We start from the raw sequence: 20,842 nt of genomic DNA, 5'->3' as shown, positions 1-20,842 counted from the left end.
GTATTAATTCCCCAGGTCCCTTGAAAATGTTTCACACCATTTTCCAGAATTTTACCCATGGGACCAAGCTGCAATTGTCCACAGTGGTAGCTGGCATAATAACATACTCTTTCTTGGTTGCCTCCCTTTCCTATTACCTGCAATTCCCAAACAAACAACTAGCATGTAATCTTCATTTCAGGGTCTGCTTATGGAGGAGCCCAAACTATGATAGTTCAAGCCCTTGCAGGACTTCCATCCTGTGGGAAGGCAGAGAGTCAACAAGTAATAACAAATCAATATATAACTTAAAATTACAGGAAGAGGTGTAAAGGAAACAACAGGATGGATGGATGGATAGATAGATAGGTAGAGACAAAAAATGTACACACATTTTAAGAAAGGAAACAACTGTATTAAAATTGTAATACAATGAATGACACTAGCATTCATTGGATTAACACCATCTTTTTTTTTTTTTTTTTTTTTTTTAACGAAAGGGTGGAATTGAATCTTTATTTACAGGACACTGCAAGATATGAAATTCCACATAGAAATTAGAAACCCATCAAGAGGAGAAGCTTCGTACAGTATGTACAGTTTGGAACTGTTCAAGTATAGTTTCGTTGTAAAAAGTGCTACAATAACAAACCACATTTAAAAAGAATTCTTAGTAGGGAAACAGTAAGACAAACTTATACCATAGCACACAACAGTTTTATGCCTCCGCTGTACAATTTAAAAGTTAAAGGTCCCAGGAGCGCCATCCTGAACTTGGAATGTGTAGCCGTCAGAGGTAGATTCTGGCACAACATTTTGGTCTTCCTCTTCCTCTACAGAGAAATACTTCTCAATCAAGTTTAATGAAGCTTTGTACACAGACTCATTTTCATGGTTTTGCAGAGCTTCAATTTTGTCCAAACCTCCACATTCTTCAATCATTATACTAAGTTTCTCAGTTTCGCCTAGTTTCTCCGCAGCCTGAAAGATATTTGAAATGGCATCCAGAATAACCAGAATAATTTTGGTATCTTTCGCAGTTAAGAGGTTCATCAATGGTTCTATTATGCCACAATGAACAAGGTACACAATTTGTTCAACTGTTCCACCACTTGTATAGTTGGTCACAGCCCATACAGCTTCCTTTTGTGTCTTAAAGTCTGCCTTAGAGAGAATGCCAATGAGGAATGGGACTAATCCATGGTTCACCACTTGCTGTATCTGGTCCTGGCGGCCAGCTGTGATGTTTGACATTGTCCACGTGGCTTCCTTCTGGATATTAGTTTTGGAGTTTGTTAGCAGGCTGGGAAAGACAGTAAGTGCTCCCGCATCTATGACAACCTGAGTCTGTTCATCGGTCCCAGTGACAATATTTCCAATGGCTCTTAGCGCAGGAGTCACAATTGGCAATTCAGTAGCTCCTAGGAGCTTCACAAGTTGGGGCACGACTCCTGTTTTCACGACCATTTCAATTCGTTCATTTGGACCATCAGTAAGGTAGGAAATGGCCCAGCAGCTATCTGCTAACACTTCTGGATCATCGTGATGCAGGAGACGAACTAAAGTAGGAAGAATTTGCTCAACAGCATCTAATGGGGGCGCAGGGTTCTTGTTGCGACACAGGTTTGAAAGTGTCCAAGTAAGATTACGTAAGTAACCACATGCTAAAGATGACATATCAGGAACCGCAAGAAGAGCCAACAGTGGGTCAACAGCACCATACTTGATAACCAAGTCTCGGAAAACCGAACCATCACCTGCAATGTTTCCTAGAGCCCATACGGCTTGTTCACTGATGTGAGCATGGGGCGATGCCAATAGGGAAATGAATGCTGGAATAGCACCTCCATCTACTACAGCCTTGGTCTGTTCTGATGTTCCAGAAGCAATGTTAGTGAGGGCCCAAGCAGATTCAAACTGAATGGGACTACAATCAGTTCTAGCCAAGAAGGACACAAATTTGGGGATCAAACCAGCCCGGATGATGCTGTCTATTGGTGGCTGTTTTTCCCTAGAAAGCAGTTTCCTGGCAGCTTGAGTAGCTTGGAGCTGGCTTTCCAAATTGTTGCTATTTATGCCTTTGACAATATCCTCAACAGACCAATTTACAGTGCCCTGGTTGTTGCGATTTTCCTGCAGTAACACCATCTTTTGAGTGAACATCATACTACACGTAGCTACCGTAATTCGATTCAACTTCGGAAAGTAATACATAGATAACTTCTCTTAAAATGTGTACATTTTTTGGCACCCTCGGTATATATATATATATATATATATATATATATATATATATATATATATATATATATCAGGTAGAGAGATATGAGTGTATGGCTTGAATACGATAGAATGCAAAGTCAGAAAAAGCCTTTATTTATCTGTTTGTTTGGAACTGACATTTAAACAGGGACCTGGAGAGTGAGGTAAAGGAAACGTTCTAGACAGAGGGCAGAGGACCATGTAAAATGGTCCTGGGGCATGAAGGAATTTGTCATATTCGAATTACATGAAAAAGCCCAACATCTCACTACAGTACAGTGAGCAAGGGGGGGTGGTATGACAGGAAGTTGGAGGGCTAGGCAGCATGTAAGCCACGTATTGCCTGGTAGGCAGCACAAGAAGTGTTTCCTTTTCTCTGAAGATAATGGAGGGAGGGGCCTCCAGCAATGGTGGACTAAATTGTTTCTGCTGCTGAGAAACTAGAAAATTGGACAAAATCATAAAGAGAAATACATCTATTTGAAAATATCATCAGGGCAGTGAGAATTTATGGGAATTATAAGGTCAAGATCTAGGAGAGAATGGGTGTCCAGAGAGGTGGAGCTGGTCGTGGACACCACTTTTCCCCTCGTGGTGATGGCTGACTTGAAAACAACATCTAAGAGGCCAAGAAACTGAGCAGAGCTTTCATCAGACTAATGGAGCTTGGAGTTTAGAACCTGCCAAGGAAGAAGGGTTTATTAAATATCTAAGGCTTTGGTTTGGGACCCTTAATGGCTGATATTAAGAATAAAGATGAACAAGAAATAAAACAGCCCTCACAGGGATTGACTCTGAGATTCAAGCCATTTCAATTCCTCACTGGATTAAGGTGATTTGGGACTGCCAGTGATCCCAGACTTGCTTCCTGCTAGAAGCAAAAGTAAGAAAGAAGAGGACATCAAATTATCTCTACAAATTTTAATACTCAGTGTCCAGGTTTACAAGAAAACAAGACTCAGCCAAATATCAGATGAACATCACACAGACTAACAATAAAAACAGACTCAAGGGAATACAGATAATGGAATTATCTAACATGAAATTTAAAATAACTGTGAGTAAATATTCAATGAATTAAAAGACAAGATGGAGAATTTTGATAATGAATGGGACTATAGAAAAGGCAATCATGAAACTAAACATATTCTTACTATATGATCCAGCAATCATGTTCCTTGGTATTCACCCAAATGTGTCAAAAACTTATGTCCACACAAATCCTGCACATGGATAGGTACAGCAGCCTTATCCATAATCGTCAGAAACTTGGAAGTAACTAAGATGTCCCTAGGTAGGTGATGGATAAATAAATGAACATCCAGACAATGGAATGTTATTCAGTGCTAAAAAGAGTTATCAAGCAAAGGAAAGACATGGAGGAACCTTAAATTCATATTACTATGTGAAAGAAACAATCTGAAAAGCCTACATACTGTATGATTCCAACTACATGACATTCTCTGGAAAAGGCAAAATCATCAAAACAGTAAAAATGCCAGTGGTTGCCAAGGAGTTAGCATTCAGGGAGGGATGAACAAGCAAACCAGAGGATTTTTAGGGCAGTGAAACCATTCTGTATGATACCATCATGGGGGATACATGTCATTATACATTAATCAAATCTGAGAATATACAACACCAGGAGTGAGCCATAATGGAAACAATGGATTTTAGGTTATGATGATGTGTCAATGTAGGTCCATCAATTGTAACAAGTGTATTACTTTGAAGTGGGATTTTTTTAAAAAAGATTTTATTGGGGAGGGGGAACAATGTGTACTTTCAAGACTTTGCCAAGTCAAGTTGTTGTCCTTTCAGTCTTAGTTGTGGAGGGCGCAGCTCAGCTCCAGGTCCAGTTGCCATTGCTAGTTGCAAGGGGTGCAGCCCACCATCCCTTGCAGGACTCGAGTTGTTTAACCTGCAACCTTGTGGTTGAGAGCCCGCTGGCCCATGTGGGAATTGAATCGGCAGCCTTTGGAGTTAGGAGCACGGAGCTCCAACTGCCTGAGCCACCAGGCCAGCCCGTGATGTGGGATGTTGATAGTGTGGTAGGCTACGTGTGTGTCGGGGGGACAGGGGATATGTGGGAAATCTCTGTACTTTCTGCTCAGTTTTGCTTTGAACCTAAACCTGTTCTAAAAATTAAAATCTATTATTGAAAAAAGAAGATTGGAAGAAAATAAACCATAAAGAAATAAAGAAGAAATAGGGGAGTCAGATGGAGATTGTGGACCTGCAAATTTCAGTAACTGAAATTAAGAACTCAAAATATAACTTTAATAGCTTATCAGATATATGTGAAGAGAGACGTAAGGGATTAAAGAATAGGTCAGAGGAAACTGTCCAGACTGAAGAGACAAAAGAGCATAAGAAATGTATGGATCATGTGCAACAGGTCCAACATACGTATAAATGGAGTCCCAGAAGAAGAGGAGAAAGTATTAGGCAGTGGTAATAGTTTAAGAGATAATGACTAAGAATATTTTGAAATGAATAAAAGACATCAAGCACTGGACTTGAGAAGGACTATGAATCCTTAGCAGAATAAATGTAAAGAAAACCACATCTAGGCACATAACATTACTGGAAATGAAAGAGAAAAATCTTAGAAGTGGGCAGAGAGAAAATAAGGTAAATGAGAAGCTATTAGAGAGTTTTCAATGAGGGACTGTTGGGCTATATGATTTATGTTTTGAAAAAATCATGTACACCTGCTGGAGGAGAATGGGTGGTAAAGGTTAGTGGCTCAGAAGAGAGATGATGGTGGGTACAAGGAGGGTAATAGCAATAACAAGTGGGGATGGGAAAGAAACAGTCATGTTGAGGATGTTCTATATTTTGGGGTAAAGGGTAGGATGTGAGAGTGAGTAGAGAAAAGAACCAAGAGTTATCTCCAGGTTTCTGGTTTGAGGAATTTGGTAATGGTGGTGTCATTTATTGAAATGGGAAAGACTGGGAGAGGAAGTGGTTTTGAATGTTATGTTTAGGTGATTTATTTTCACTGAGCCTCATTTTCCTTATCTCTAAAATGAATCCGCCTCACAGCTTTATCAGCTATTATTATTATTATAGACATTCAAGTTGAAATGTCAAGTAAACAGTTCAGAGCAAGCAGCTGGAAGCCGGATCGTACAATTTCTACTCTGCAGCCCCCGTGTCCCTGGCCGCTTTGGATCCGGAGCTGAAACAACCATGCCAACCCTGCTGTGTAGCTAAGGGGCCCCAGAGCTGGTTTAGCCTCCTGTACCAGAGCCAACGTCTCACTTATCAGCAAAAAATGGGGAACTGAATTAGCCTTCGATAGGAGCAGGAGATTAAGCTCAAATCCTGCTACACAAAAGGTCTTAAGCACTTTTTTCTCCTTTACCCAGAACTTTTAAATTCTGTTTCTGCAATTTGAGACTTGCTAATCTGCCTTACTCCGTCTGTGAATATTGTATTGGTTTACTAAGCACTAAGAGATTAGCGTTCACTCTCATTCTTCCTGGAGGGAATTTTTCTGTGACACACGTTGCACCAGAAACTGTTTTTTGTTTTTCCCAAGCAGAGCATTGATCTGATTTGATTAGATTCCATTCGATTGAATTTAATTCAATTCAGATATTCCTGAAGGGTCTTCTCTGTGCCGGATACTGAGGGAGCCCCAAATGACAAGTCAATCATTCATTGGTTCAGTAAACATTTCTCCCTTGCTCCCCATGCCCACCACCATGGGCCGTTTTCCTATTTCATTGATATGATGAATTTGCTCACTCCTAAGTGCACCAACTGTCTGCACTGCCCTTCACCCAGGCCTTTGCAAGCTGCCTGTCAACCCATCTAGGCTGTCCCAACCTGCCACCCCCAGGCACTCCTGATCCTGTCACCCCACTTTACCCCAGCTCAGACTAGTATCTGATCTTCCGTTATCAATTTACGGGTATGTTGTTGTCCTCCCCCTCCCCCAAACCTGGACGGTGTGTCCCAGGAGTGCAGGAACTTTGACTTATGCACTTCTGTGTCCCCAGCACCCCCGCAACACACATACAGTAAGTGCTCAATTAATGCTTGTGGACCGAATGAAAGAATAACTCTGCTTCTGGGCCCACATGTCCTCTCTGAGAGGGTTGGGGGTCACTGCGCAGGAGAACATCAGGGTCAGACAGGACCTCGGGTTCAGATTTGAGACTTGATGAAAATTTGTAACAGCCCCAGCTGTTTCAGTACCCACTAGCAAGAACATGGCTCTGGGGTCAGACATTGTGGGAGAAAATCTTAGCTCTGTCACATACTAAACTACAGGCAAAATGCTCGGTCTCTCTCAGCCTTGACTCCCTTTGTTACAGAAAAAGAGGGCCCTTGGCTTCATGTAAGAAGAAATTTGAGTGTGAGCGGGTACATAGTTTACAGTGAAAGTAAGTTCATTTAGCAGAGAGTAGGTAAGAAAAGAAAGGAAAGGCTATCCCACAGACAGAGTGGTGGTCTCTAATCGCTAGTGGAAGAGAGACCGCCCTCCATCTGCTGGGCTAGGGTTTATATGTGTTTCTTGTTTCCAGGGAAAACTTCTTGGAGTGGGGAACTTCTGCAAGGCACAGAAGAATAGGGGCAGGTTTACCTTTAACTTTTGTAAGGTATAGCCTAGGGTTTCCAGGCGGGAATTCCCGCCCATTCTCAGGAATTGTTTTCACTTTCCCATTCCCAAATCCCGAGATATAAACTGTTTTCTGTTCTCCACGATGAATCATTTCCACGAAGTGACGGCCGATACTACCAACCACCTGGGTTCAAGGAGATGATTTTCCCGATATCCCGACCAACTTTTCTCGGGATTTGGGAATGGAAAAGTGAAAAACATTTCTGAGAATAGGCGGGAATTCCTACCCAGAAACCCTAGAGATAAATAGGAAAAATATCTAAGAGATACACTGTGAGTAGTACATTTATTTCCCATTGTGGGTATTACTGGGATTAAGGAGCAGATTTTCCTGATTTCCTGACTAACTTTTCTTGGGATTTGGGAATGCAAAAGAAAAAAAATTCCTGAGAATAGGCGGGAATTCCCACCTGGAAACCCTACAGCCTGTGACTGTGTTGCCTGAGAGCAGGCCCTTCTCCACATGATGTCCAAGTTCTTAGCATCTCCAGCAAAGAATTGAATGAGACACAGAAATAGTGGTGAATGAGCAGCTTATTAGAAGCGACAGTATACTCCAAAGAGGTGGGATTGGGCCTGAGCACAAAGAAGTGGCTCAAGGGCCCCGACTAATGGGGACTTGATGGCTTTCTTTTCTTTTCTCAAGAATGGGTTACTCTTCTCCAGGTATGGGGCCACTTGATTGGCACTGGTGATTGACAAGAGGCTATTACCTTATCTTTTTAGACTGTGCACGTTCCTTCCCAGAATTCAGTCTGTTATATGATATTAATGAACTTGCAGGCATATGCGTGATATTATAATGATGGTATAATGAGGCTAAGTTGAGATGAAGGTGGTTGTAATCTTCACTGCTCACGTGTGAGGGACCAGTCTCATCGAGTTAGGTAGTGTCTTCTAGTGTCTTCACAGTGGTTAATGGTTAAACCCTAACCCTAACCCTAACCATAACCATAACCCTAACCCTCATACGGCAGATAAGAGAAAAATGGGCGTAGAGGGGAATTTTGGGGAGGTCTCTGGGCGGTCGCTCTCCATAGGCCATGTTGAACGTGCAGCAATGTCTGGAGACCCCATTACTATGTCTAACTCCTGCCTCGTGTCCCCTGAGAGGCGTTAACCCCCTAGAGCTCTATGCAAAATTGAGGGACAGGAGTTCTCTTCTTCTGTATCTGCTTCCTGCTGCACGTGGCCATTGTCCCTGCCCACTGGGGATCCCTGGGACTCGCGCCCTATCTGATCTTAGATGAGGGAAGGGGTCTAGGCATCGCCTGGAAGGCCGTGTTGGTCAGGGTGCACTGGGAGCCTTGCTGGGACATCATTTGTATCCCGAGGGCCCCTAAATGAGGAGACATCAATTTGGGTCAGTAGATTAAAAGCGCTGGCCCAAGGAGCAGGACTCAGAGCTGCTGACGCAGGGTGAAAGTCCATTTTAGCTTCATGGGGCTTTAACTAGTTACTCGGGTGGTGTCGTTTACCCAGGAGTTGGGTCCGGAAAGGCCTGGAGAGAATGCTGGGCCACAATGATTACAATCAACAAGCTTAAATCACAGGCTTCTGGGTAGTTATCTGAAGCAGGGGGTGAGAGACATTCTACGATTCAGGCTAGGAGCCATCTTTAAAATTAAGAAACTGATTTAATTTAAGATGAAGAAAGTGATTAAAACTAGAGATTAGGGAACGAAGAAACTAGGGGAAAGGAGACTTAAAATGTCTATAGTGGGGGCTTTCCCATATCAGCTGGTTTGTAATAGTTTTCATTACGGGAATGGTCATAATGGAATCTCTTTGCTCAACAGGCTTCGGATAATCTGTTCTGTGTGATTGACCAACGTCTGCCCAGGTTGGTGTCTGGCAGCTCGCAGGCAGCAGGCGTGGAATCCCCTCCTAGTTCCTTCTGTAAAAATTGTGCCCATGCTCCTTCCTGTACTGTCTTATCTGTAATAAGGGGGTCGTGACAGCATCTACCTTATTCTGAGGTTGAAGTGCTTTAAAAGAGTCAACTAACTGTGGTCCCTTATTAATCACCTAATGCTCACTCAACACACACACGTGTACACACACACACACACCATTACCTTCACTGTGAGGCCCCAGCCCCTTTTCCAGCTCGGGCTCCTACTGCTTGCAGGTAGGAATGCCGGAGGCCTCAGCATAGAAACCAGTCCCTAACCCCCTTCTTTCTTTCATTCATGCAGCAGTTATCTGTGAGGTGCCTTTCATGTGCCAGGCACAGCTCCAGGGGCCAAAGACATGGTGACATGAAGATGAAGCCATTGGCCTCCTGGAGCTTATGTTCTAGTGAGGAAGCAGATGACGTAGCAGGAAGCACACAGAGATGCTTGTCCATTCTAAGCACAAGTGCTCAGAGGAAAGATACTAGATCAAAGTGGTAGGGAGAGGTTGGGGTGGGGCCCCTGGCCACGGTGGATGGGAAGCCCTCTCTGAGAAGGTGCTGCTAGAGCTGACACTCAGTCATGCAAAGAGCCTGCGGCTGAGTGTTTCTGGCCAGGGCAACGGCGGGGGAGAGGCCCTGAGGTGGAACTATGTCTGGCACAGAGTAAACAGGAGAAAGGTGGGAAAGGAGAGCCGGGAGGCAGTGGAGCCAGGTCACGCGGGGCCTTGTCCAGATTTTGTTGCTGGCTTGGTACTTCTTCCTGCACAGGAGGTCTGTGAGTCAGTGGGCTGTGGATGTGAATGCTCGCTGAGTCACTGATCGCTTCACTGAGGGGCTGGCCCCATCTTCTCATGAAGGACCTGGTTCATTGATTCTCCTTCCTCAATTGGTCACCTCAACCCAGTAGAATCCAAACGAACCAAAAGCTTAAGGGTTTTGCTTATTTTTAATTTTCGACTTTTTTTCTCATCCATTCATTTATTCATTCAACAAGTGTTTTAAAATGTATATTGTACACTCTACTTCACTGGGCTCTGAGGACAAGTCAGACACTTTGATGACCTTGAGCCACCCAGAGCCTAGAGGTTTCAATGCCTCAGCTTTCCCATCTGTAAAATGGGCAGGCTGGATCTGAAGTCTGTAAGATACTGCTCTTCTAGAGTCTTTGGGTGATAGAGAAGTCTGTGAATATGTCTGCTCAACATTACATGTACAACAGAGGGCTTGGAGGCGAAAGAGAGGGAGAGAGAGAGAGAGAGAGAGAGAGAGAGAGAGAGAGAGATTCTTTTTAATCCAAATTTAAGATATAACCAGTTGTTAAGTCTTATAGCTCTATTCCCTACCCACCCTGGCTACAGCCAATCCAAAAACTGTAATATATTAAGAGATCACTAACCTACCTATCCTTCCTGAGAAGCAGTAAGAGAGAAATACTTTCAACGGCCTTCTCTGTCTCCTGATGCAGAAATCTGGGCCAGTGCGCTGGGAGTTATTTGCTAGGTTGCCCTTTTGATTAGTAATTTCTGTGCTCATAGCCAAGGGGTGGGGCAGAAAAACCAGAACCTGACTTCTTTCAGTAGGAGCCATTTTTCATTCTCTCGGGGAACCATCTGCGCACGTGGGAGGAGTGTGGAGAGGCAATGCTGTACAGAGGGAAGGGTTTGGGCACTGGAGGCACATCACTAACCAACTCTATGACTTTAAGCAAGTCAGTGTACCTCTCTGACCCTCAGTCTCCTCTTCAGCAAAATAGCAATAATACATGAATTCCTGAAAGGATTGCATAAGGTCTGTACAGTGCCTGGCACATGGTAAGCCAGCAAATAGGTGGCAAATATTATTATTAATAGAAATAGAGGAACATTATAAATTGAGAATAATTACGTTCCCTCCATGATATCCACCTGAGGCTAGCTAATGTAACACCTCTATTGGTGTAGGGTGGGCTTCAGGTTAGGGACACCAGACATCTCGAGAGAAGATACTCAGAGCAGTACACCCCCCATGTCTCTTGTTGTCACACACATTCCTTCCTGATGAGTGACCATAAGCCTTCAAGAAGCACCTCCTTCTCCCAATGGCCAATAGACTTCTGCTCACAGCTTCGCTAGCAATAGTGACATGTAAATTAAAGCAACACGATGCCTTTTCTCATCTATGAGTTTGCCCCAAACCTGATACTAACTGAAACAGTCTAGTGCTACCCTAAAAATATGGGGGAATGGGGATAATCACACATTGTTAGTAGGAGTGAATATTGGTGTGGCCAGTTTAGCAATATCTACTGAAACTGGGGAAGTGCAGACCCCACAATTCAGAGGTCCCGTGTGAGAACATCCAGCCAAGAGAGACTCTCATATGTTTGCACAAAGAGGCACAGCTCTGCCCAGAGCAGCATCACTCATGACAGCAAGGAATCAGAAACAATGTTTCTCAGCCGAGGAGGGAGGAAAAGGAGCTGTGGGGTACCACACAGCAGGTCAAAGCGGGGGACCAGCTATAAAGGAATTAATCTGAGTTGGTCTCAACAATGCTTGGTGAAAACAGGAAGATGCATAATGATAACATACAAAACACTATTTATACACAGAGTTTAAAATAACTCATGCAAATTAGTGCTAATTACTGTGTTGTTCATAGATACACACATGCTTATAAAGGTATAAAAACAAGCCTGGAACACAGAGCTATATTCACCATGGTGGTTCCTTCCAGTAAGGAGAGGAAAGGACGGGGGATTTCAGAGATTTCACTGTAATGTTTTCTTTCTTAAAACAGCAATTTGAAGGTGAATATGCCAACCTTTTAACTCACAATTCTCAGTGATGAAAATAAGAGTTTTGTTATATTATTTGTGGTTATTTCTGTATATTTTTACAAAAAAGGGAAATAAAAAAATTCTCCTTTACCGAAAACACTGGCTAAGAAATGTAGAAGGAACGATACGTTTAGAAAGTCACCATCTTGCAAGTGTTATGCTTGTTTCAGCTAAGAACCATCTGTGAATGGTACCGCTATTCACCCAAAGGTGATTGGGGACCAGGATACGCAAGATGCCACGTAGCACCTGCAGGTGACAGTAATTGCAGGGGGGCAGGGTGCCTTTTCATGGGGACCTGTGGTGTGAGCACATTCACAGGTGATCCGATCACTGCGTTGGGATCAGCTGACATCGTGAACCATTGAGGAGATTCAATAGGAAGTACACCCGCCACCGCGGTGGTCTCCCCAAAGTGTGCAGCGTGAATCTGTGTGTGTGGGCCTCGCATTGGGTTCTGGGAATCATGAGGCTAGAGGAACATGTCATAAAGCACACCAGGAGAAAATGGTCAGAGATGCAGGTGTGGGGTATTCTATAAGACAGAGGCTGAGTCCACGTCAAACAAAAGAAAGGAAAAGAAGAGAAAAGAAAAACAGAGCAAGGAGGGGACTATTCTAAAGGAAAAATGACTACAGAGACATAACAATATCAAATGTAATATGTAACCTGTGGCTGGATTCTGATTCAAAAGCTGCAGCCATGAAAAACTTCTTAGGACAATTGGGGAAATTGAAATATGGACTAGACATTAGGTGATGTTTCTGCATTGTTGATTTTCGTAGATGCGAGTTGGAAGTCCATGTGAGCGAATGTGCATTTTAGGAGATGTCTGCTGCCACCGTTCGGAGTGAAGAGTCCTGATGTCTGTAAGCACCTGCAGGTATCTCAGCAGAAAGGTGGATCGGGAGACGTTGACGCCATTGTGGATAGTTGTTGAATCTTAGTGGAGGGTCCATGGGTATTCATTTTACTTTACTTTTAACCTTTCTATGAGTTTTGATATTTTCATAATAATAAGTTTTGAGGAAAAAAATTTAAATGGAAAAAGAAACTAGGTCTTCCTACAAAAGGTTGGGAGCTCTTACTGTAAAGAAACTACTCTGCGTCTTTCAAGCGGTTTTGCTAAAGTAATGCTATCTAACATTTATGAGAAATCAGTACGAGCTGAGGGAACGGGTGTGTGAGCAATGTAGGAAATTCAGCAGATCTGAGCGGTGTATGTAAATTGTAATCATGAAAATCAGGGCTTTCACTGCAGTTCTAAGAAATGTCCTTTTTGAATGCGCTTGGTTTTGTCTTACATCTCAGAGGAGACGTAAGGAGGTTCGATGGCATGACCTCAAGGGGGCCGGAGTACAGTGGCCGACAGCCCGTGAAGGAATCAAGCACTCCCTGCCTCAGAGAGACCACAACACCCAGCGTGGGCAGGAGCCTTGGGGCGAAAATGTCACAGACGCACTTGTGTAGACTGGAACAGTCTCATTGGAAAATATTGATCCAGACAACACTGTTCCTTTTGACCAAGTAATGCCACTTAAGGAGCTTAGGCCATCTGATGAGGCAGGAAGACAGAGTATATGTTAAATGATGTGTGTGGAGTGTTTAGAACAGTACCTGAACACTCATAAGTGCTTGCTGTTATTATTCCTAATGAGCGTTTAAAGAGCTCATTTAAAAAGAGAAGGACTAGGGAGCATTTGATATCTTGCTCCCCAGCATGTGTCGTCGATTTGATTCAAATAAACTCTTATAAAAATAAAAAAAAGAGAGAGAGAGGGACTCATTGATAGGCTTTTTAAGTGAAAAAAGCAGCATGTCAACAGTGTGTTTAATCTATAGAAGCCAGCAATTGTGCAAAAAGAAAAACGAAAAACGGGGAGGATGAAGCAGGATCGATCATTTAATGACACACGTGCTGGGCTTTGCTGGGGGGCTGTGCGGACAGGATCAGCTGTCTTTTGAGTACGGAAACAGCGGTCTAGGGTATCCAGATGGGAGAGAAAAGTACTTTTCTCTGTATTCCCTTTCACGCTGTTAGAATTTGTCTTTAGCATGCGCTCATTGTAACTGTTTAAGCATACATATGTAAAGGAACCAGTTCAAAAACCTTGAGGTATACAAGGCATCTTTACTCTGGGTTCCAAAACAATTCTGTCACTTTGACTGTGGAACTTAAAATGAAAATCCTGTATTCTCCTGGAGACAGCTCAGAAAGTGCTGTTTCAATGAGGTTCAGAGACTCCAGCACCTGTTCTGCTTGCAACCGTTCAGCGCGGGAACAGGGTCACAGTGCTTTCTCCTGTGCTGTTTTGTTTGCGCTTCCTGTTCATCCATTTGGCCAGGAGAAAATGAGGCCTGCAAAGACTAAACCGCTTTCCCCTGAAGTGCTCCACAGCTTTGTTCTGTCTGGTTTAATAAAACCTAATGTCAATCAAAAGAAGCCAGAAGAGAGTGGATGATCCCATTTGTGTGTTCCCATTTATACAACGTGCAGAAATAGGCAAGAGGAATCTATGGTGACAGAGGTCAGAATAGTGGGGTTTGGGATGTCCCACCTGGAGGAAACGATGAGGGGCTGCACATGTTCTAAGCCTAGATCTGGATAGTATTGCCTGGGTATGCACATATGTAAACATTCAGTGACCTGCTCACTTAAAATACGTGCATTTCACTGCAGGTAAATGACACCTTTAATTAAAGAAAACAGAAAGCAAGTAAAATCTATTATCTGTAAATGGTGTTTGAGTAAAAGCATTAACAAGCAATGGTCAGCAATGAGATGTTAGGGAATCCTACCATTGAATTCTCAGCCACCCCAAAAGTCAGGTTGGAGTTTGTTTTCCATTTTGCACCCAACCTACACTGGCTTCCAACTCCAAAGGGCTATCTCATTGGCCAAGATAATGCATGTGGCTTCACAGAGCAGCATTCAGTCCAGTGGGTCCGTTTAAGGACAGCACAATCTGCTCAAAAGATGGAGATGAGCCTTCTAACGGTCAGAGCTAAACCTCTGGAAGCCAGCTGCTTTGTATGGTAGTCCTAAAAGGGGTATGCAAACAGAAGGTAAGGAGGGATTCAACAGTGACTCTGGGCTTGCCCTGTTTCAACAGGCAGCAGAATCTATGATTGCCTCTGTCTCCCAAATCTACGTCACCAGCCCAGCGGTGGTTTCATTACTTTTCATTGACACAAGTAATACTTGATTATCTTCTCCATGTGAAACAGTAAAACATTACAAACAAGGCTAAGGTCCCCTCTACCATCAACCCTAAGCCTGGGCCCCTTTTGCCCGACTTGGGGGCGTCGTTGTCGTCATACCTATCCTTTCAGACCTCTGCACCACATGCACAGGTACCGTGTGTCCCCAAAATAAGCCCCAGTTAAGATTATCAGCCAGACAGACGCATTTAGTACGTTGTGACAATGTTCCAGAAGATGACATGACTGTATTTGAATAAATATAGATTGTTGTACATGAAAAAATAAGACATCCCTGAAAATAAGCCCTAATGGAGCAAAAATTAATATAAGTTTTATTTTCAGGGGAACATGGTAAGCGATCACAGACTATACAGAGCAGCTTTGTGTGTGTCCCTTTGTGTGTGTGTTTGTTTTACTAAAAGGCATCTTACTGGAAGTATGCTGTAAACTAGTTTTTTCCACTCAACGATCTGTCTTGACAATCTTTCCTATCTCAACAATCTTATAGATCTATCTCATTCTTTTCACCTGTAGCATAGGACTCCGGGGTATGATCTCTGTACCTTGCTTATTCAGCCATCCTCCGCTGGATGGGCATTTCCGTTGTTCGGGTTGCTCGGTATTGTTAACTGTGCTTTGGTGAACATTCGTGTGCGTCTGTGGCGTATGGAGAAGAATTTCTGGGTTGTGGGTTAGTGGTATGTTCCACATTTTAAGTGACCATGGCAGATTGCGCTCCAGAATGGCGGTACCAACTCCTCCCCCTAGCAGGGTGTGAGTTCACATTTCCCTAGATTACCTCGGCACTTAACATTATCAAATTGTAAGACTTTGCCAACCTGCTGGATGAAAATTAGTTTTTCATTGTTGTTTAAATTGTATTTTTCTGAGTATTGATAAGTGATTTTCAGGTTTATCAACCATTTGTGTTTCCTTTCCTCCTGGGCTCACTGTCATCCAAATCAACCTTCAGCTTTCTTCCCTCCTGCCCTCTCACCTGTCCCAAAGCCTTCCCTCTTTTTCTCCACCTTCCTGAATCCTTCTTCCCATTCCTCAAAGTTTACTTCCTAAACTCCACAGGCTGTCTATGACTTCTAAATTCATCTCACTCCAGCCTTAAGCTACTGGGCTTCCTATCCCTGCAGAGGTTTCAGAGGAGTTGGGAAAATAGAAATAAAGTTACAACAGCGTAATAAGCCTTACAGTGCTAATGTCATTTATTGAGAACTTACTATGTGCCAAGAACTTGCTCTAAGAATTTAACAGTTAACTAATTTCATTCTCATAACAACCTGTGAGACAGGTACCTTTATTATACCCATTTTACAGAAGAGAAAATGGAGGCACAGAGAAGTTAAGTATATTGCTACCAAGGCTGGTAAGTGGCAGAGCCAAGATTCAAACCCAGGCTGTCTGGCTCTAGTGTCAGCCTCTTGAGTTCTTTGATAGGGGTAAGAACAGGCCTTAGGAAGCACAGAATGGGCTCCTAACCTGGCCTGGAGAGGTCAGGGATGTCTTCCTGGAGGAGTTGGCACCTGAAGAAGAAACAGGAGAGTATCAGGCAATAAAATATGAAAAGGTTGTCCAGGAAGAGGGAAGTTGCCTGAGCTACGCTTGGAGACTGGAGAACTGGTTCACCCTGGCTGCAGCCTGGGGTGTGTACACTGGAGCAGGAGACCCGGCCCAAATGATGGGCCAAGGCCAGATCTGGGTCAAATTAGAGTTTAGACCCCATCCCAAGGCCAGGCCTGCTCTTCCCCTGCTCTTTGCGCCCTTGTGGGCACCGTGAGTGCAGCGCGGGTTCAGCAGACAGCACCGGACCCAAGTCCTGGAGCGTCAAGTCCACCCACCTCAGCCCACGAGACAGACTGCGCAGGCGTGGGGGTGGGAGTAGTCTGCTGATTTACATTTTACAGGTTGTGGGGAAAACCCAGGAAGTGCAGGCTAGGCACTAATCAAATCTAAGCCTAATAATAACATCCTGAGTAATGAGTGGCCTGGGCCGGAGCAGGCGAGGTGGCTGGAGCGGGGCAGGCCAGGAGGAGCCATGTGAGTAACTGCGGAGGCAGGCGAGTGGGCGCGAGGAGGGCTTGGCCTGGGGGGCCGGGTGTGGGTTCAGTGGGGTTTGGTGGGCGTGGCGCCCACAGGAGGTGAGCAACCTCAGGCGGTCCAGGGGCCTCCCCACGCCCCCGCATGTGCAGAACCCCGAGTCTGGGCCTTTGGGGTCTGCACCTTGCATTCCATGAAAGGAGCGGTGAGGCAGGAGAGTGAGCCACACAGACAGGAATTCCCTCCATGACCCCCACCCCACTCCAAGCTGGTCCCAGAACCCAGAGCCAAACTGATCCGAACATTTTAAAAATATTTTCTTTTGAAGTTGACACTTAAGCAAAGGTAGAGAGGAGAGTCTAACACACCCTCCTGCTTACATCAACCAGCTTCAACAATTACCAATATATGGCCAACCTTACAATAGCCATGTCCCTCATTTACCCCCTTCCTCCCTACTGGATCATTTCAAAGCAAATTCCAAACACCACGTTGTTTGATTTGTGGATACCTCAGGATTTATCTCTTAAAAACAAAAACTCTTTAAAAAACAAAACCAAAAACGCTAACCATTCATCATACCATGACCACTTCTGAAAAGAATGATTCCTCAGTGTCACCAAATAGCCAGTGGTCAGACTGTCTCAATTGTCTTATCAATGTCTTTCCAATTGATTTGTTCAAATGAGGATCCAAAGACAGCCCACATTCTACATTTTGTTATATGTTTTAATCTGTAACAATTACCATTCTGTCTCACTGTTTGTTTCCTTGCTCTTTATTTCTTGAAGAAGCTGGATCATTTATCTTGAAGAATTTTTATAAGGGCAGGTTTTAAAGGTTTGTTCAGCACATAGGTTGCTAAAGCAGATGAGCGGATTCGAGTCCGTCACCTTGCAGAGGGGACCCAAGGCCGGATTTGAGGATGCGTGAGGGGCATAGTGGCGTGGCCTGGATCTGCGTGCTGCTCCCACTGCTTTGCCCCCTGCACCTTAGGCAGGTAGTGTCTTTTCTCTGACTCCCTCTTATCTCCAGCGACCACATAACCCCAGACATGTCCCCAAACTAAGGGCTCAAATATATAAAATTTCGGAGAGTTGGACCAGGCAGTTTCCAGAGATTGCCTGGGATGGTGAGTCAGGAAGCTGTGATCCGGTGCAGTAGAATCAGCCCTGGCGGGGAGTCAGGAGTTCTAGCTCCCGCTGTTCACAGACTTGCTTCATGACCTGGGGTGATCCCCTTTACCTCTCTGGGCTCTGTTTCCTCAGCTGTAAAATGAAGAAGGGTGTCTGTCACACCAGATGTTCCTCAAAAACATAAAAGCGTTTTGAACCTGCCGGAGCCCCATTTGAAGAGTCACAAGCAAAGGGTCTCAGAAGGGCTGCAGTTATAGTGCTTTGACCTTCAACCCAATGATTTTCAAATTAATGTGACCACAGAGGTCTTTCTTGATATAGCACCTATTAAGGGGCCAGGTACGTGAGGAAATACAGGCCGGAGGCTCCAAGGATCGTCTCTCCTGGCTGCTGTCTGGTCTCAGCGTGCAGGAGAGCCCAGGGTGTGAGCCCGGTCCACAGAGTTCTTCCCCATATGTTAATGGAGCTTCTTTCTTAAGCTTCTGTTCTGCTTGGCAGGTGTCAATTTGGGGGTGTTCCTGCCCCTCGTTGAGGCTGGATGATGGTTCTGGGATTTTATGTAGGTCCAGGTGGTGGTAGAAGAAGGGGGAGCAGGGACAGTATCCACTGGTCAGTGGGGTGTCTGCAATCTGGCCAGTTGGTACAGATGTCCCCTTTAGGTCCAGTGGCTTGGTTGCTTCCCGATGAGAAACAGGTTTTGAAAGCTCTCTAAGGCTTCCCTTGTCTGATCTAACCCACTGTCTACCCATCCATCGCTTCCCAGTTGGTTGGGGTGGGTGGCAGCTTTCTCCTTCTCCTCCCCTCAAGTGAGAGGAGGAGTCGGGTTTCTGTTTAATTTTGTTTGATCCTCTTATTTTTAAAATTTGCTTGTTGAATACATAGTAGTTACATGTTGGAAGACCAGAAAATATAAAAAGTTATGTAATAGAAAGCCTTCCCGCCTTGTCTTTCATCTGCCCAGTTCCTGCCTCCCGTAGAATAAACAGCTTTATTTAGATATAATGTACATGCCATAAAGTTCACCTGTTTAAAGTATACAATTCCATTTTTTTTTTTTTTTTAAAGATTTTTATTGGGGAAAGGGGAACAGGACTTTATTGGGGAACAGTGTGTACTTCCAGGCCTTTTTTCCAAGTCAAGTTGTCTTTTCAATCTTAGTTGTGGAGGGTGCCGTTCAGCTTCAAGTTGTTGTCCTTTCAGTCTTAGTTGTGGAGAGCGCAGCTCAGCTCCAGGTCCAGTTGCCGTTTTCTAGTTTCAGGGGCGCAGCTCACCATCCCTTTCAGGAGTCACCTTGTGGTTGAGAGGATGTGCTCCAACCAACTGAGCCATCTGGGAGGCAGCTCATCCGGGAGGCAGCTCAGCTCAAGGTGTCCTGTTCAATCTGTGGGACTCGAGTTGTTGAACAGGCAACCTTGTGGTTGAGAGTCCACTGGCCCATGTGGGAATCGAACCGGCAGCCTTCGGAGTTAGGAGCATGGAGCTCTAACCGCCTGAGCCACCGGGCCGGCCCCATTTCTTTAAGACTATTCGCAGAGTGGTGTAACCATCACTGTAACCTAATTTTAGAACATTTCATCATCCCCGGCAGAAACCTGGTCACTCCTCATTCCTCCCCACCCCAGCACTAGGCTACCGCTAATCTACTTCCTGTCTCTATAGATGTAGGTATTTTGGACAAGTCATAAAAATGGAATGTAGTGTCTTGTGACTGGCTTCTTCTACTGAGCATAATGTTTTTGGGATTCATCTACGTTGTAGTGTGTAGCAGTACTTCATTCCTTTTTATGGCCAAATATTCCATTTTAATGGATATGCCTCATTTTATTTATTCACTCGTCAGTTGAGGACATTTGGGTTGTTTGTACTTTTTTGTTATTATGAATAATGCTGCAATGAACATTTCTGGACAAGTATTTGGTTGGATGTGTTTTCATTCTCTTGGGAGTGGAATTTTTGGGTCATGTGGTAAGTCTGTGTTTAACATTTTGAGGAACTGCCAGCCTGTTTTCCAAAGTGGCTGCACTGTTTTATAATCCCACTCACTGCCTGCGAGTTCCAGTGTCTCAACATCCTCATCAACACTTGTCTTTGTCTGTCTTTTTCATTATTGCCATCCTAGTAGGTATCTCCGTTTGGTTTGTTTTCTTTTTTTTTTCTTTGTTAAATATTTATTACTCTCCGTGTGGTTTTGATTTGCATTTCTCTAATGACAAATGATGTTGAGTATCTTTTCTTGTGATTCTTAGCTATTCATGTATTTTTTGGGGGGGAAATGTCTATTTAACTCCTTAACCCAGTTTTAAATTGGATTACTTGTCCTTTCATCATTCAGTTATATGAGTTCTTTATATGTTCTGATACAAATCGCTTATCACATACATGATTTGCAAACATTTCCTCCAAATCTGTGGACTGTCCTTTTATTTTCTTGATGGTGTTCTGTAAAACATAAGAATTTTAATTTTGGTGAAGTCCAATCGCTCAATCTTCTCTTTAATCATTTGTGCATTTGATGTCATTCCCTAACCCGTGAGATTTATGCCCCCTTTTTAAAAAACGTTGTCTAGTTTTAGCTCTTACATTTAGATCTATGGTCTACTGTGAGTTAGTTTTTGTGTATGGTGTGAGATAGGGGTCCAAATTCATTCTTTTGCGCGTGGCGATCCACTTGTCTCAGCACTATTAGTTGTATCCTGTCTCCCACTGAATTGTCTTGGTACCTTTGTTGAAAATCAATTGACCATAAATGTTAGGCTTTATTTTTGGACTCTTAATTTTATTCTATTGATCTATGTCTATCGTTATGCCAGTACCACACTGTCTTATTTACTGTTATTTTGTAGTTAGTTTTGAAATTGGCA

The 20,842-nt window shown here is 43.8% G+C and overlaps 2 protein-coding genes across 2 annotated transcripts in view; one reads left to right on the top strand and one right to left on the bottom strand.

Annotated features, from left to right (window-relative positions):
* Positions 1 to 491: 491 nt before the first annotated feature.
* LOC308489267 (importin subunit alpha-1-like) lies at positions 492 to 2,127 on the bottom strand (the record flags this gene model as incomplete). The annotated part of the gene is made up of 1 exon (XM_081030156.1): positions 492 to 2,127. The coding sequence occupies one exon, from the start codon at positions 2,125 to 2,127 to the stop codon at positions 718 to 720; it is 1,410 nt and encodes a 469-aa protein (XP_080886282.1). The 3' UTR covers positions 492 to 717.
* Positions 2,128 to 16,784: 14,657 nt separating this feature from the next.
* TNFRSF13B (TNF receptor superfamily member 13B) overlaps positions 16,785 to 20,842 on the top strand; it is a gene marked incomplete at both ends in the record, with an annotated part of 43,468 nt that continues 39,410 nt past the window's right edge. Inside the window, one exon of the mRNA XM_081030155.1 lies at positions 16,785 to 16,845. Coding sequence (XP_080886281.1) covers positions 16,785 to 16,845 — 61 coding nt within the window. The remainder of the gene's footprint in view (positions 16,846 to 20,842) is intronic.

Source organism: Rhinolophus hipposideros, assembly GCF_964194185.1.
Source record: "Rhinolophus hipposideros genome assembly, chromosome: 20".
In the NCBI taxonomy this organism is placed as follows: domain Eukaryota; kingdom Metazoa; phylum Chordata; class Mammalia; order Chiroptera; family Rhinolophidae; genus Rhinolophus; species Rhinolophus hipposideros.
This window is presented reverse-complemented; position numbering and strand designations above follow the sequence as displayed.